This window comes from Acipenser ruthenus, unplaced genomic scaffold (genome assembly GCF_902713425.1).
Source record: "Acipenser ruthenus unplaced genomic scaffold, fAciRut3.2 maternal haplotype, whole genome shotgun sequence".
Taxonomy (NCBI): Eukaryota; Metazoa; Chordata; class Actinopteri; order Acipenseriformes; family Acipenseridae; genus Acipenser; species Acipenser ruthenus.
Genome location: NW_026708287.1, coordinates 7501 through 25000, shown reverse-complemented (window position 1 = coordinate 25000; position 17500 = coordinate 7501). Strand labels below are relative to the sequence as shown.

The following is a 17500-nucleotide window of genomic DNA, read 5'->3' as shown; positions in this document are numbered from 1 at the left end:
TAAATAGATTTCTATAGAAATGGAAGATCGTTGCTTCCTCCCTTGTATCCCTCCTTCAAAAGGACGCTTTAAAAGAGCGACTCGGACCCGAGTGCATTTCATCACAGCGATCTGGACTAAAGAATTTCTTCTTTAAAAAAATAATAAAAATTCTCGTCAGAATTTTTAACTTCTTCCAGGTCGAGAGCGTCTTAAAAAGACTAAAGTTCCATTTTCCAAAATACACAGAAAAATGTTTTTTGGTGTCCTGTGGTCCTGTGTACTCAATAAAGGAGTTTCTGTTTGAATTACGTCGCTTCCTTTTGCATCCTTCAGCGCGACAAGAATTATTCAGGACTGAATGGGTCAAAGCACCACGCTGCCCTCTAGTGGATCCGAGAAGTATCACAAATACTCATGCCCTATTGCTTAATAGCATTACTTTCTTACATTCACTAGGGGGCAGTGTGTTATGCGGGGGGGGGGGGGGGGGGGGGGGCAGTGTGTTACACGGGGGGCCGGGGGCAGGTTAATGATGGTTACACTCTAATGTTCTGGGTTCTAGGTTTTGGGTTCTAGAGCCGCTACGCCAGTCCCATCTCTTCTAGAACACTGCGGGGAGATTCATCCTCCTGGGGGAGAAGAAGAGAGAGAGAGAGACATAGAGAAAGAGAGAGAGAGAGGAGGGGGATGGACATAATTTAGATATTTTACAGTCTCTGTAAGTCGTCTTGGATAAAGGCGTCTGCTAAATAAACAAATAATAAATTTAACATCATGTGATCAAAGAAACTACAAAATGATATTGCTAAAAAAAAAAAAAAAGAGTCTACCGGAAGCCATAATAGTAATAAAATATTTCCTGTTAGATTTCAAAAAGTCATTTTTTCATTCTATGGAAAACTGCAAAGAGGTGTGTAATTCAATATGTTACCATAACATTATATAGCAGGTTTCACAAATACTGTGCTGTATCACACACCCCTCCCTGTAGTGACTCTGCTGTATCACAACCCCTCCCTGTAGTAACTGTGCTGTATCACACCCCCCTCCCTGTAGTAACTGTGCTGTATCACACCCCCCTCCCTGTAGTGACTCTGCTGTATCACACACCCCTCCCTGTAGTGACTCTGCTGTATCACACCCCCCTCCCTGTAGTGACTCTGCTGTATCACACACCCCTCCCTGTAGTGACTCTGCTGTATCACACACCCCTCCCTGTAGTGACTCTGCTGTATCACACACACCTCTTGCAGCAGGTCAGCCTGCTCGATGGCTTTCAGAACACTCTTTTTCGAGGTGTCCTGAATCTCTCCCCCCATCAGGAACTCATCCAGGATAAAGTAGGCCTTCTCGAAGTTGAAGATGATATCCAGCTCGCAGACCTGCGGGGGGGTGAGAGCGGATCCCTTTAACATTTAGACAGCGAGCTCTCTCCGCACGCGGGGGGCACTGGTGTCCATCGGGCTGATCCGCTGTTCAGAGTGTAACGAGTGAAGAAACAGCGGCTCAGGTTTGTGACGATCGCTGCTTTTCTTCAGACTCTGCGGAGAGCAGAGATCCACACGAACCCCAGCAGCTGTTTCTTCACTCGTTTCAAACGGTGAATCAGCGGGATGGACTCCAGTGCCCCTCGCCTGACTGTCAGCACCTGATTTCTGTGAAGATCCGTCCCAATAACTGAATGGTACAGACCCGGCTGCAGTGCACTCCCCAGCACTGACACCCCGCACCCCCCACCCCCCAAGCCCCCAAGCCCCCGCACCCCCCCCCCCCCAGCCCCCACTCACACTGCCAAAGTATTTGTCCAGCAGCTCCACGAAGCGATGGATCACCTCCAGGGTGATGAGCTCATTGTCCTGCTCCTCCACAGCACAGCAGAAATACAGGCTGGCGTACCTGAGAGAGGGACAGGGGACAGGGAGAAAGACAGACACAGAGACGGACATTTTTTCAACCAGAAATGAGAATTCATCTCCTGCAGCAACACTGCCCTCTCCTGGCCGGAAGCAGAACAGCAACTCACCACTAGGTTGCACCCTACTGCAGGGATCAGTGTACAGACATTTTCTTATCTGTCAAAAAGTCAGTCTAAACAGTAACCGTGATGAAGGCACTGGAGCCCAAACGCTGGTCTGCTTGACTCAGTTTAGTTTCAATAACACTGATGAAGGCATTAGAGCCCAAACGCTGGTCTGCTTGACTCAGTTTAGTTTCAATAACACTGATGAAGGCACTAGAGCCAAAACGCTGGTCTGCTTGACTCAGTTTAGTTTCAATAACACTGATCATTGTAACTAACTGAACAGTACAGCACTGGAGCTGCAATGTCAGTAGAACAATGCTGCTATAATTAGAAAGATCCGGGGCGGTCCAGTCCGGTCCGGTCCCCTCACCTCTTGTACACGATCTTCAGGTCCCTCCACTCCAGGAAGCTGCACATCTTGGGCTTGCGGGCCAGAACCATCTGCATGAGCTCCCGGACCAGCTTCTTCTTGTCTCTCTCCGAGGTGGGCGTGTACCACTTCTGCAAACGCAGCTTCCCCTGCCTGCTGAACAACAGCATGAATCGCATCTGAGAGAGAGAGAGAGAGAGAGAGAGAGAGAGAGAGAGAGGGGGGGGGGGAGCGAGAGAGAGAGAGAGAGAGGGGGGAGCGAGAGAGAGAGAAAGAGAAAGAGAGGGAGCGAGAGAGAGGAGGGAGAGGGAGAGAGAGGAGGAGGGAGAGAGGAGGAGGGAGAGAGGGAGCGAGAGAGGGAGAGAGGGGGAGGGAGAGAGGGAGGGAAAGAGAGAGAGAGAGAGAGAGAGAGAGAGAGCAAGAGGGAGAGAGAGAGAGTGAGAGCTATACACACACACTGCTACACACACACACACACACACACTGCAACACACACACAGCTTCCCCTGCCTGCTGAACAACAGCATGAAGCTCATCTGAGACACAGAGAGGGAATATATGTGTGTGTGTGTGCATGCGTGCGTGCGTGCGTGTGTGCGTGCGTACGTGTGTGTGTGCGCGTGCGTGCGTGCGTGCGTACGTGTGTGTGTCTGTGTGTGTGTGTGTTTCATGGTAAATGTCTTCAGTTTGTAAACGATTCAAATAAGAGAAGCATTTAAACCAAATAATAATAATAATAATAATAATAATAATAATAATAATAATAATAATAATAATAATGTCTGAAATAACCATGACGATGCTTCAGTGTGGATATTTAGCGGTAAATCTCATGAATATCGAAGTGCTTCACTGATACGCTTCACTGCATGTCTGAAACGCATCAGATTAACTCTGGATATTCACCCCCTTGCTTGGTAAATGTTGACAGTAACCCGTAGAACTGACTTTTATACCAGCATGTAAACAAAACATAAACAAACAAACAAACAAGCCAGGGTGATCTGCGAGGCAAAACGTTCAAAAAAAAAAAAACACACACACTCATTTTACAAACGAGTCACTCCCTCCGTCTCTAAACGCTTCATCAGTACAAAGTCTGAAAAACGCTTCTCTTATTGTAATGGTTTACAAACGAAACTAAAACACAGGGCGTGAATTCAACAATGTAACCATTTAATTAGGAGCGAAACCGAATAGCTAAGAGCTTAGTGTGTAATAAAGCACAGAGAGGTGTGGTAAAGCATAGAGGAAGCATTGTAAAGCACAGAGAGGTGTGGTAAAGCATAGGGAAGCATTGTAAAGCACAGAGAGGTGTGGTAAAGCATAGGGAAGCATTGTAAAGCACAGAGAGGTGTGGTAAAGCATAGGGAAGCATTGTAAAGCACAGAGAGGTGTGGTAAAGCATAGGGAAGCATTGTAAAGCACAGAGCGGTGACGTGAACTTCCTTTCTCAGCTCGTACACCTGTACACGACACATCAGCGCAGCTGAGTACTTCCCCCCCCCCCCCCCCCGGTAACATAAATAAAACCATCAATTCTAATTATTGGAAGATAAAAAAATAATAAACGTTTTTGTAATTTAGATGTTGTTTGTTTTGTTTCTGTTTTTAATAATAATAATAATAATAATAATAATAATAATAATAATAATAATAATAATAATATTCGGTAACAACTTCCCCTCTCAAATTTCGGTTCGTCCGAGCGAAGCCCAGATTTAAAAAAAAAAAAAAAAAAAAAAAAAAAAAAAAAAAAAAAAAAAAAAAAAAAAAAAAACGAGTCCAGCTGTCGTTCGGGGCTCGGGTTATTCCGACTCTGTACGAAGTATAACGACTCGACCCACAAAGCAGCGTCACCGTTCGAGAAGCTCGGCAACACTGACGCATTCTCAGCGCTACACTGTGTGTGTGTATCGAGGGAAACAGCTACACAGTAAACCAACATATAACAACAACGCAGAGTTCAGACGCCGTACGACTCATCTAACCGCGCCCTCAGACCAGCCGGCCTACAGAGCAGCTAAAACAATAGTTATATATACATATATATATACATACATATAAACGCCGCAGCCTCGCAGCGTTTGTACTGAATCGATGACCGGCGTGCTTCGGATCGAGACAGCCCGCTGCAGAGGTTTCAATCCGGCGGATTTGGTAGCTTGTTTTTTAAATATAGAGTTCTAATGGTTTCTTTGTTTCCGGCAGCTGTTACCTGTCAGCAGCGCTCCAGGTGAGCGGCAGAGAGAGAGAGAGAGAGAGAGAGTCTCACCTGATACTGCTCTGTACTGTACAGTGGCGCTATGGGGGGTGCCGTACTCCCTCCAAAAATATATCACATTGCCCCCACCCCTACATGACCTCCAGTCTTACCATCTCGTGCGTGTGATAAATGGACCGGTCCCGAAGCGGTTCGGTTCAATCCGGGCTCAGATCAATCGGCGCTTGCTTTCCTGGAGCGAGCTGGTTAAAATCTCCGATCCAACACTGCCATTACTGTACCGGGAGGGAGGGGGGGATCAGGAAGGAAGGGCGAGTCGATTCGCACAGGCGCACACGAGCATCGAATTGAATGCTGGCCGGAGATTGACGGAGATTGCCGAACACCGCCCTCGCTGTTGTTGTCGTGGAACCAAACCGGCTCCGCCCCCGCTTCGTTCTCCTGTTGCTTGTGACGTCGTCCTCAAGGAGGTATCCATAGCAACCTTTGGTAACGGAGAGCCGGAGGCGAGTTAGGAGTTACAGGTCCGTTCAGTCAAAAATAGATCTAGCTAAGCAAATAAAAAAAACAGATTGCAGTTCAAGATGACGTCTTTGGATGATCATTTGTGCCATTATGACATTTTTTAAAAATATTATTTTTAATAGTGTATTTATATAAAGATCTAGATATGGGGCAGCAGTGTGGAGTAGTGTTTAGGGCTCTGGACTCTTGACCGGAGGGTCGTGGGTTCAATCCCAGGTGGGGGGACACTGCTGCTGTACCCTTGAGCAAGGTACTTTACCTAGATTGCTCCACTAAAAACCCAACTGTGAAAATGGGTAATTGTATGTAAAAATAATGTGATATCTTGTAACAATTGTAAGTCGCCCTGGATAAGGGCGTCTGCTAAGAAATAAATAATAATATCTAAGGGTATATGTTGCAATCACTGCTGTGAATCAATTTGTGGTTCATTAATAATAATAATAACTTGATATATGTGTTTTGAAATTTTAAAATGGTATTTCATCATTTAGTTGTGTCTATTTCTGCTATGCCCCCCTCCACCAGCAGAGGGCGCTATAGGATACTATAAAAGGCATGTAGTTTATACGCTGTGTTTTAGCTCATGAACGCATGAAATCAATCGAGTGCAATTCTCCGTTTGTCCACAAGAGGCCACTGCAGGACCAGTTTTCACCACGTGCAAATGACGCGACGAGGCCGTTCTCTGTGGTTTGCAGCGATGCCGTTATCGGGCTAAGCATATATATGTGCATGAATGCACATTAACGACCTGACATGTTTAGTTTTAGAAGAAATACGATGAGATAAATGTACAATATAGAGCAATAAAGGAACATTAATGGATCAATAAACAATATATATATATTGTTCTAAAACACACACTAACCAAAATCAATGATTCCAAAAGACAAAATCATCTTTCAAACATTTTTAATCACAAAGCCAAAAACACAACAGTTTTCCATTGTAATAATCCCTGATCAAATATCTAACTGCTACACAACAACCTCGCAAACAAACACATGAACCACACACACACACAGCAAGACACAAACCAAACAAAACAACACAAATCTGGACACAAAGTTGGAATAACTTGGATTAGAGACACAGTCTGAATGTAGACATTGCAGAACACAGTGCATGAACAGTTCCAGCAGGACCTCTCTCTCTCAGTGCAGTAGAGCTCTGAATTCAATCAGACTGCACGACGCTGCCATAGCTGAGCTTTCTAAAGCTCTCCAGTATGGCACCGCCATCATTTTGATTGAATCCAGGCTGCAGTTATCCTCCAAACACAGCGTGGGGTTTTTGCAAATCATTTTTCTGCGGTCCCTGTTCTACCAGCCTCACCCCGTTGTAGCTGCCCTATACGTGTGCCAGCACTGCCCCTCAGTGTCATACAGAACTGTGGCAGTGCCTCTGGGAAGGGTATAGTTAGCACTCTGTGGTCCCATTCTAGCAGCCTCGCCCCCTTTGTAACAGTAGCATTATTGCATTGCCATTGTAGGATCTACAGTGACAGGTTTTGTAGGGTCCCCTACAACATATTATTCATAATAATAATAATACAAATATTAATAATTGTAAACTCATCCCTCCCAAAAAAACATTCCTTTGTTTCAATAAAATATATATTGCATTTCTTTGTAATTTCTCTACACATTGCTCAGGTGTATATATTATTATTATTATTTTTCTGGTCTGCTTTCACTCTTTGGTTTCGGGTCTGCAGGTCACTTCCCAGCCGGCTCCATGACTTGACCCATAAACAAAACAGCACCTGGAATAGAGAGCAGGGTTCAGACACGGGTTCAAAAACTACAAGAGACACGGACACACACAGAGACACACACACACACACACACGTGCGCGCGAACGCACAGACACACACACACACACAGAGACACACACACACGAGCGCGAACGCACAGACACACACACACACACACATACACACGCACGAACGCACACACACACACACACGTGCACGCGAACGTACAGACACACACACACACACACACAGTGGCTCTACAATGGCAATGCAATCATGGTTGTGTATTATACTGAGGGGCAATGGTAGCACAAGTATAGGGCAGCTGCAATGGGGTGAGGCTGGTAGAATGGGACCACATTGTGCAGACAGACATATAATAATAATAATAATAATAATAATAATAATAATAATAATAATAATAATAATTAGTCACCTGTGGGTTTGTGCTGCACCAGGAACAGGAAGGGTCTGTCAAGAGTGATCTCTAAAACTGCCATGCGAGAGAACAGGATCGCAGCTGCAGAGAGACAGACAGACAGACAGACAGACAGACAGACAGAGTCAGCACCACACGCCAACATCCAGCACAACCATTTACTAATACCAAGAGAACTCTTGTACCAAAAGAGAGACAGAGTCAACCAGACATATTAACTGATATAGAGACAGAGTCAACCAGACATATTAACCGATTTAGAGACAGTCAATCAGACATATTAACTGATATAGAGACAGAGTCAACCAGACATATTAACTGATATTAGAGACAGTCAGGGTCAGGGTCAGGATCAGGGTCAGGGTCAGGATCAGGGTCAGGGTCAGCTGAACTCACCGGTCACTGCAGAGCCCTTGGTTCCTTCCTCATCCACCTCGATCTTCACCTTCTGAAGAACCTTCGACACAAACAGGGGCTCCTCCACTGAGACAGAGACAGAGAGAGAGAGAGAGAGACACATTACACAAACTATACCCTTCCCAAATGATCTTCACTGGCAATGCAGACAGATAGACAGTGGCGCTACAATGGCAATGCAGTAACGGTTCTGGATTATACTGAGGGGCTGTACTGGGAGCAGTGGGACGGTACTCACTGGTGACTCTAGTGAAGTCAGCTCTCTGCTGGTTGAACATGTCCCTCATGCCCAGTCCCGCAAGCGCCCCGTTGAGCTCACTCTCTGTCTCGATGGAGAACCTGGGAGGAGAAACACAGCAGAGATCAGCTTTAACATCCCTGCACCCTGCACACAGCCCTACACCCTGCACCCTGCACCCTACACACAGCCCTACACCCTGCACACACCCCTACACACACACGCACAGCAATACAGTGCTCTCTCTCTCATACACACACAGAGCAGTTCTCCTCTCTCTCTCCTCTCCCCCCTCCCCTCCCCTCCCCCCCCCCTCACCTGGGCAGTACTAGCTGTCTGCTGACTCTCCTCAGGCCCCTCCCCCTCCTCTCCTCCTCCTCCTCCTCTCCTCTCCCCTCCTCTCCTCCTCCTCCTCCTCCTCCTCCTCTCCCCTCTCTCTTCCTCCCCCTCACCTGGGCAGTACTAGCTGTCTGCTGACTCTCCTCAGGCCTCTCCTCCACTCCCTCAGCAGTGCCCCGTTCAGCCCCGGAGTGAGAGCGGACAGGGGGACGTCCTTCTCGAAGGGGGACACCAGGAGCATGCTAAGCGTGTCCCCCTGGTACGGCAGCTCGATGACGTCATAGTCCACGCCGTCCGGGGTCATGAACTCGCCTGCAAGAGGGAGTGACATCATCAGAGTCAGAGACAGAGAGAATGAGGGAGTGACATCATCACAGCCCGAGAGAGTGTGACATCACAGCCAGAGAGAGTGTGACATCACAGCCAAGGAAAAGGTTGTTGGTTTTAGAATTGTTTAACAAAAAAAATATTAAAAGGGCAAAACAATAATAATAATAATAATAATAATAATAATAATAATAATAATAATAATGTCTTGATTTAAAAACAATTATATATTATACTAAAATAAACTAAAACAGCTGCAATGAATTGCCAGAACTAGCTTGTAAAGGAGAAGAGATGTGGGTGTTTCAGTTTGAAATGAGCCTGCCTGACCCCTGCCTGACCCCAACACTCACCGTACTCGAAGCGAGCGGTCTGTTGCATCATGGGTACAAGCACGGAGCTGCCGTTGGCGCAGTGGAACAGCCGCTGGCGAGTGTCCTGGGGGTCAAAGGGCACCTTCCACTTGCCCTGGAAGTGAATTGCGTTGAGCAGCAGGAGGCGGGTCTCAGAGGACAGGGCGTCTGAGGACAGGAAGTGAGGTAGCATACCTGCCAGGGGGAGAGAGAGAGAAGGAAAGAGTGTGAGGGGCAGGACTACACCCCCCAGCATGCCTTGCTGTTATTACTACTGTAGAGGCATGCTGGGAGCTGTAGTTTACTGTTAAAACTGATTCAAGTTGCCGATTGTTTCGATTGCTGGTGCAGTCCTATAGGGCTAAAGCTACGTGCATTAAGCACTACAGCTCCCATCATCCCTCACGGTAAATAACAGCAGTGCAGGCATGCTGGGAGCTGTAGATTTTACAAACCGATTCTAGTCGTTAATGACTCAGATTGGAGGCGTCTTCCTGGTTTTGAATTAATAAAGTTATCTCACTGCAAGTATTATATTGTCATATCTAATAATAATAATAATAATAATAATAACAATAACAATAATAATAATAATAATAATAATAATAATGCCGTGTCCTTTTACCCATGGTGTTGTCTGAGACCCAATGGTTCACCACGGCCGTGGCGGTCGGCGTGTCCGTGAAATCGACTTGTTTGGGGCTCTGTTGGAAGACCTTGGCCAGACCGCGGCGGAACGGCTTCTCCAGAGACAGCATGCGGTCCACGAAGGCGGCGCTCGCCGTCTGCAGGGCGTCCTCGCCGGACAGCGACGCGTGGATCTTCCGCAGAGTCTGCGGTACTCCGCGACCTGCGAGAGACGAGAAACAAGGGAATCGTCAAAATCGTCAAAATAAGACTCCCGCTGCACAGCAGTTTGATCCATTCCTGGTTTCACTGGGAGTTTAATAATCAGACACACCTGAGCTTGTTACCTGAACACACTGTGGTCTGATCAAGCTAGGAGTAAAACCTGGAATGGATCAAACTTCTATCCAATAGGAGTATTGTTTCCATCCCCTTTCTGATAATATGAGATTATTAACAACTGTCAGAAAGTCTCAAGCTCACTACATCTTTAGAAACTTTTTTTAAATAAAAAAACCGCTTTGTCTTCAGAATTATAAATTAGCAATTTGAAATTACCCTGGACGGCGTATCCCATAGCATCGCGGACCTGCGCGTACGTCTGTCCCGCGGCTCCCAGCTGCACCATGCCCATCACGGTGGACACTCCGTACGGGGAAAACACCAGGTTCCTCTCCGAGGACGGAGAGCGGAGCGCCTCTCGGAAAACTCGCATCCCGAAATCAGCGTCCATCTCCGGGAGCAGGGAGCCCAGCGCTTCGGCAACTAGCAACAGCGATACAACGAGACTCTGCATTCTGTAAAATAAATAAATAAATAAATAAATAAATAAAAAAAAAAAAAATAATAATAATAATAATAATAATAATAATATGGCAGAAGGCATCAACTTATCTTTCTAACACTGATGTGTATGATTAACTATCTTCACATTTATACTAAATTAAATTAAAATAAGTTATAACGAAGTATGACGTGCTGTGTAAAGTATACACGTTTTCATTTACAGTCCTCGGCGAGATTCAAAGGAAATCAAAATGTGTGTTATTCTGCTGCGCTGGCTCTGATATAAATACATAAAACATTTGAACAGTCCTATCGCGCATCCCTTTTGAGAGTTTATTACACGCTGGTGAACTTTACTTCACCTCACAACCGGATCTCCCCCGGCTGATGACGTCAGTGCGTCTGTTGATTATGTAACAGAACCGGAACCAGCACATGTATCAAATTATTTTATCAGATGTTATTTCTTTTAATTTTATTTTATTCAATTTTTTTTTTCAAATGTACTGTTTTAGTTTCGTGTCGTGTGTGAATATGTATTTATAGGGTGTCATGTATGTTAATATGCTGTGCTCGTGAATGGGAGCCTGTGTGACGTTTGTTCCTCCCCTCCAGCTGTACTGAGTCATTTTATAACTGGCTTGGAATTGCAATAATGAAAAAAAAACGAATCACAGAGTCCTGGTTATATAGGAATTGAAACTTGGCATGATAAAAAGAAATGTATTTGGATGAATTTCTAGCTATGTTTTAAACCCACGGGGGTGTGTCGTTTTTCCTGCATGTTTTACAAGCTGTACCATAGAGTCTCGGTGTATAGCTGGGTTCGGGTGGGATCTCTGTTTGTATTGACTCAGAGACACGCAGGTTTTCCAGAGCAGAGGATCTGCTGGTTCTGCACGCCCTGTCTGAGGTAACCCAACCCCCCCTCTCTGTGCTTGCTGTGTGGTTATGAGTAAACCAGACTGGCACGTTACACTCACTTTACACCCTGCAGGGCTTGGGGAGGGAATATTTAGCCTAAAGGGAATCTGTTCTGTGCCAGAAAAAAAAACCACACGCGCACACATTAGCAATTTAAACTGCAATTGAAATGACAAACCATGGACTTGCATTGCAGTGACGATCACTCCCCTGAGTGTATTTACACAGCAGGGTCACAGCGTTGTCACAGTCTGAAGTCTGTCAACGGTATTTAAAAAAAAATACACCACGCTTAAGAGATAGATAAGAATAAACTTGTGAGCGCCCACACTTACCTCTTACCTATAAAGCATAGGGAAGCATTGTAAAGCACAGAGAGGTGTGGTAAAGCATAGGGAAGCATTGTAAAGCACAGAGAGGTCTGGTAAAGCATAGGGAAGCATTGTAAAGCACAGCGAGGTCTGGTAAAGCATAGGGAAGCATCGTAAAGCATAGGGAAGCATTGTAAAGCACAGAGAGGTCTGGTAAAGCATAGGGAAACATTGTAAAGCACAGAGAGGTCTGGTAAAGCATAGGGAAGCATCATAAAGCATAGGGAAGCATTGTAAAGCACAGAGAGGTATGGTAAAGCATAGGGAAACATTGTAAAGCACAGCGAGGTCTGGTAAAGCATAGGGAAGCATTGTAAAGCACAGAGAGGTCTGGTAAAGCATAGGGAAGCATTGTAAAGCACAGAGAGGTCTGGTAAAGCATAGGGAAGCCTTGTAAAGCACAGAGAGGTCTGGTAAAGCATAGGGAAGCATTGTAAAGCACAGAGAGGTGTGGTAAAGCATAGGGAAGCATTGTAAAGCACAGAGAGGTCTGGTAAAGCATAGGGAAGCATTGTAAAGCACAAAGAGGTCTGGTAAAGCATAGGGAAGCATTGTAAAGCACAGAGAGGTCTGGTAAAGCATAGGGAAGCATTGTAAAGCACAGAGAGGTCTGGTAAAGCAGATTTGAAAAGCAGACTCCACTGCACTCTGCTGCACTAACCTCATGTGTATCCAGTGTTATTGTCTGCTATTGAATATAGTATAAAGATACTGAAAGAAACAGAACACAAAATACAACCATACAAGTTCAAAGTGTTTCTGACCTGGTTTGAAGAAGTTTCATTGTTCTTGGAAGATCAGAGCAGCAGTTGTATTTCTTAGTTAAACTCTAGTCCTTTGTTCCAAAAAGCACAGAAGAGAATATCCAGTAGTGCGAGTCTCCCTCTCTCACTGTTTATCTCTCCTCAGTCTGCCTCTCTTTATACTGTAGTGCGAGTCTCCCTCTCTCACTGTTTATCTCTCCTCAGTCTGCCTCTCTTTATACACCTCCACCCCCTTCTCCTTTCTTACACCACAGACACATACAGGAGGAAGTTATTACTGAGGATGAAGTCATAGACCCCCCCCAGGGGAATTAGTGGAACACACACACACACACACACACACACACACACATTGTGACACACACAGTATCAGATTCTGGGTATATGGGGGCTCTGTCTGTCACACTTCCATGAACAGTAGCTGGACAATCACTTGTCAGATTGCCATGAAACTTGCTATTCCTGGTTCTAGACTGTCCTGTGCATGCTCTTGCTGTGCGTCCTGGTCTTCGACTTGGTCCCCCCCCCCCCCTGAGAGCTCTGATTTGTGGTAATGGGGGGTGGTTGTTGCTGGCAGGCTCGCTGTGATACAGGCTCGTTAGTTTGTGAAGAACGTGGGTTCGCTGCGGTACAGTAGAGTGAAGCCACAACAGAGCAACCCAAAGCACGCTGATGCGTGTCTCAAAGAATGCTGGGGGCTGGAAATATTCCATAGCCATGGAAACTGTATCCAAGCAACGAGAGAGAAAGAGGGAAATAGGACTAGGGGTACAGGACCAGAGGGCGTGTGCATTGTGATGTCATCAGTAGAGAATTTTAACAAACCAATCTCAGACAGGGTCTGAACTCAGAATTCCACTGGCAGACTGAATCAATTCCTTCAGTGTGTGTCAATTCCTTCATGCTATCTCGTTTTGGGACAGAGAATGTGTTTTACTACACTTTGAGAAGGGGCTGCTTCATTCTCCTCTCTGTGCTTTACTACACTTTGAGAAGGGGCTGGTTCAGTCTCTTCTCTGTGCTTCACTACACTTTGAGAAGGGGCTGGATCTCTCTCCTCTCTGTGCTTCACTACACTTTGAGAAGGGGCTGGATCTCTCTCCTCTCTGTGTTTTACTACACTTTGAGAAGGGGCTGGATCTCTCTCCTCTCTGTGTTTTACTACACTTTGAGAAGGGTCTGGATCTCTCTCCTCTCTGTGTTTTACTACACTTTGAGAAGGGGCTGGTTCAGTCTCTTCTCTGTGTTTTACTACACTTTGAGAAGGGGCTGACAGGGTCAGAGAGTGAGAGGGTGAGAGGGTCAGTGAATCCACACATTGTGAAAGCTCTGAGTCAGTGTGAGACACTTCCTGTGGGTCGAGGGCCAGCATGGGCTCGTTTCACAAGAGGGGTCCTCCCTAAATTAGGGGCTCCCTCTCCCTCCCTCCCTCCATCAGGTACAGTGCAATCATTAACCTGTCCCCTGCAACACGCTGCCCACTAGAGGATGTAAGACAGACCAGGTTTACAGTTATCAAGGGGGCTAGACTTGAGTCTTATATTATCCATGAATGAGATGAAGAAGAAAAGTCATCCAAATTATCAGAGAACTCTCTATTTTAATAACGGGGTACAATGTTTCAGCCCATTACATTACTTTTTGTTATATAATACTTGGGTTTTACACTATTACACTATTTATAGACAGAGAAAGTTAGAGCCATGAACCTTTCCCTAAACATCTGCTGTTGTGTTGATGCCCTGCCTGCCCCCCCCCCCTCGCTGACACACCGTTTCATCCTCACGCACCCCCCTGTCTAAGGCTGCCTGTCTGTCTGTCCTGACTGACACGTCCCCTGACTCACCCCCCTCCGAGCGCCGCTGAACTCTGGCCTGGTCGCTGACTCACCCCCCCCCCCCCCCCCGGCTTCATATCACACACACGACCTCCGATCTGTCACTGGAATCTACAGCATCATTTCAGCTGGAACTGGAATTGCACAAAATACCATTGGAACCGGAATGACAGGAAACAGCTTTGCTGTGTTTGTGATTGGAATTCTAATTATAACTGACCCCCGGTCTGACAAACACACACACACTGAGACACACACACACACTGAGACACACACATACACACACACTGAGACACACACACACACACACACTGAGACACACACATACACACACACTGAGACACACACTGAGACACACACACACACACACTGAGACACACACACACACTGAGACACACACACACACTGAGACACACACATACACACACACTGAGACACACACACACATACACTAACACATACTGAGACACACACACACACACACACTAACACACACTGACACACACTGAGAGACACACACACACACACACTGAGACATACACACACTCACACACACACGCACATACACACTGAGACACACACACACACACACGCACACGCACGCACACTCATGTTATTTTCATTTACTATTCCTAACTCCACTCAAACAAAACTCCACACTGGGGTGAAAGTCGACAACAAACTAAGGCATATTTAGTTGTTAAAAACGTGTTTGAGAAAGCAGGGGCGTCCCCACAACGTCGTTTTGGTTTTTTTTTCCAGGAGTTACTATCTTTGCGGAGACACGTTCTCAAATGTTGTCACATGACCACCGCCGATCCTGCCCTGTGTTCATCCCCTGAGAGGCACCGTGCCCTGCAGCTTCCAATCCCGCACACAGAGCCGCGCATTCCCGCGTGATAACAGCTGCAGCAGAGCCGCAGAGCCGCGCTCATTGATGTGCTTCTGTAAAAGCGCACTGGGATTTACTGGAAAGACAGACCTGGGAAGAGTCCGAGGAGGGAAACGGCAGAGCGGGTGCGTCCAGATGATAACGACCCGGGAATCGCGGAAGAGAGAGAGAGAGGGAGAGTGTGTGTGTGTGTGAGTGTGTGTGTGTGTGTGTGTGTGTGTGTGTGAGTGTGTGTGAGTGTGTGTCATTTGTTTTTATTTCAAAACACTTTTGTTTTCGTGTTCAGCTGTTCACAGAACAGAACAAACAGATTTTGAGATTGAAGTCATGTTTACAGAAGCACCTGAGTCACGCAAACAGGAAAGTGTCTGAACAAGAGAGCCAGACAGCAAGGAAACCAAGCACCATGAAACATCCAAAACACTGACTACACATGAACACACACACACACACACACACACACACACACACACACACACACACACACACACACTGACACACTCCACACACTGAGACACCGACACACTCCATACACTGAGACACACCACACACTGTGTGTGTGTCTATCTCTCAGTCTCAGTGTGTGTGTGTGTGTGTATCTCTCAGTCTCAGTGTGTGTGTGTGTGTGTATATCTCAGTCTCAGTGTGTGTGTGTGTATCTCTCAGTCTCAGTGTGTGTGTGTGTGTATCTCAGTCTCAGTGTGTGTGTGTCTATCTCTCAGTCTCAGTGTGTGTGTGTGTGTGTATCTCTCAGTCTCAGTGTGTGTGTGTGTGTGTGTGTGTGTATCTCAGTCTCAGTGTGTGTGTGTGTGTGTGTATCTCTCAGTCTCAGTGTGTGTGTGTGTGTATCTCTCAGTCTCAGTGTGTGTGTGTGTGTGTGTGTATCTCTCAGTCTCAGTGTGTGTGTGTGTATCTCTCAGTCTCAGTGTGTGTGTGTGTGTATCTCTCAGTGTGTGTCAGTGTGCTGGTAACTCTGACTCTCTCTGTTCTGTTCTGTTCTGTTTTGTTCTGTTAGTAGTTGTTACTCAGACTGCTCTATTAAAAGAACGTGTTCCTGCCCCTGGGGTAAGAAGGGTCAGACAGGGGGCAGGAACTCCTCTGTGAGTCTGACTGCGTTGCTAAGTGGGAGAATTTCCCTGAACACCAACAACACAACAACACTGACCCTGACGACACTGGCCGGACCATGCGGTCAGCAGACAGGCCCTGATCTCTGGACCACGCTGCCTCCAGCACATGAAACACTCAGTTTGAGTCGCTGCTTGTTCTTGAGACGGCTGTACCACCACAGCGCTCACAATGTCCAGTATGGGAAAAAAAAAAAACTGATTTACTATTCTGTGTCCAAAACACTTATTTATTTATTTTTTTTTTTTTTTTTTGTTCCCAGCTATTTTATGAGATTTCTCGCAGGAAAGGGTTACACCGCGGCGTGACGCAGGACGCAGCACAGTGATGCAACTTCCTGCCTGTCGAAGGCGGTGATTAATGACTGCAGGTGATATTGAGAGCCGCCCCAGTGTTTAGTCTGGATCGTCGTTCTGATAAGAGATGAGGCTGCCAGCTTCATTACCTGCAGAAACATCTCCCGTCAGGGAGAGGCGAGACTCTACATGAAACACAGAGTCATCCTCCGCAGAGCAGCAAGCAAGCACCTCTCCCCGTCTCCCAGCCCCTCCCGTCCCGTCTCCCAGTCTCCCAGCCCCTCCCCTCCCGTCCCCCAGTCTCCCAGCCCCCTGTCCCCAGTCTCCCAGCCACTCCCGTCCCGTCCTCCAGTCTCCCAGCCCCTCCCGTCCCGTCCCCCAGTCTCCCAGCCCCTCCCGTCCCGTCCCCCAGTCTCCCAACCCCTCCCGTCCAGTCTCCCAGCCCCTCCCGTCCCGTCCCTCAGTCTCCCAGCCCCTCCCGTCCCGTCCCGTCCCCCAGTCTCCCAGCCCCTCCCGTCCCGTCCTCCAGTCTCCCAGCTCCTCCTGTCCTGTCCCCCAGTCTCCCAGCCCCCCGTCCCCCAGTCTCCCAGCCACTCCCGTCCCGTCCCCGAGTCTCCCAGCCCCCCTGTCCCGTCCCCCAGTGTAAATGGTTCTGTTTTTTTTGGTTCTCCTCTCTCGAGTGCTGACGGATCACGCTGGCATCAAGGCGAGTGAGCACAGGTTCTTGAATTTCTTATGTTCTAATTGCAATCACTCAAGAGGATTTTACAACAGTTTTGTTTCAGGGCACTACCCCACCCCCCTCTTTTCGGGGAGTGTGACTCAGTGCTTCCCTCTCCTATAAATCTATATTTGGAGGACAGAGTGGGCTGATATTAC

The 17500-nt window shown here is 46.9% G+C and overlaps 2 protein-coding genes across 8 annotated transcripts in view; both read right to left on the bottom strand.

Annotated features, from left to right (window-relative positions):
• Positions 1–4940, bottom strand: part of LOC131730532 (AP-1 complex subunit sigma-1A) — a 5213-nt gene extending 273 nt beyond the window's left edge. The window contains exons 1-5 of one of the 2 annotated variants that reach the window (XM_059020626.1): positions 4752–4940; positions 2376–2554; positions 1770–1878; positions 1227–1364; positions 1–611 (exon numbers count right to left, since the gene is read on the bottom strand). The exon at positions 1–611 is cut by the window's left edge and continues 273 nt beyond it. In XM_059020626.1, coding sequence (XP_058876609.1) covers positions 564–611; positions 1227–1364; positions 1770–1878; positions 2376–2554; positions 4752–4754 — 477 coding nt within the window. In that variant the 5' untranslated portion in view covers positions 4755–4940 and the 3' untranslated portion in view covers positions 1–563. Of the gene's footprint in view, positions 612–1226; positions 1365–1769; positions 1879–2375; positions 2555–4436; positions 4569–4751 lie in introns of those variants that run through there. The other variant, XM_059020627.1, reaches the window with a different exon arrangement.
• A 1082-nt stretch (positions 4941–6022) lies between these two features.
• The window catches only part of LOC117404447 (plasminogen activator inhibitor 1), a 12930-nt gene continuing 1452 nt past the window's right edge, over positions 6023–17500 (bottom strand). The window contains exons 1-9 of one of the 6 annotated variants that reach the window (XM_059020621.1): positions 12469–12697; positions 10182–10420; positions 9622–9846; positions 8997–9191; positions 8430–8628; positions 7978–8078; positions 7719–7805; positions 7320–7403; positions 6023–6892 (exon numbers count right to left, since the gene is read on the bottom strand). In XM_059020621.1, coding sequence (XP_058876604.1) covers positions 6846–6892; positions 7320–7403; positions 7719–7805; positions 7978–8078; positions 8430–8628; positions 8997–9191; positions 9622–9846; positions 10182–10420; positions 12469–12488 — 1197 coding nt within the window. In that variant the 5' untranslated portion in view covers positions 12489–12697 and the 3' untranslated portion in view covers positions 6023–6845. The other 5 variants (XM_059020625.1, XM_059020623.1, XM_059020622.1 and 2 more) reach the window with 5 other exon arrangements.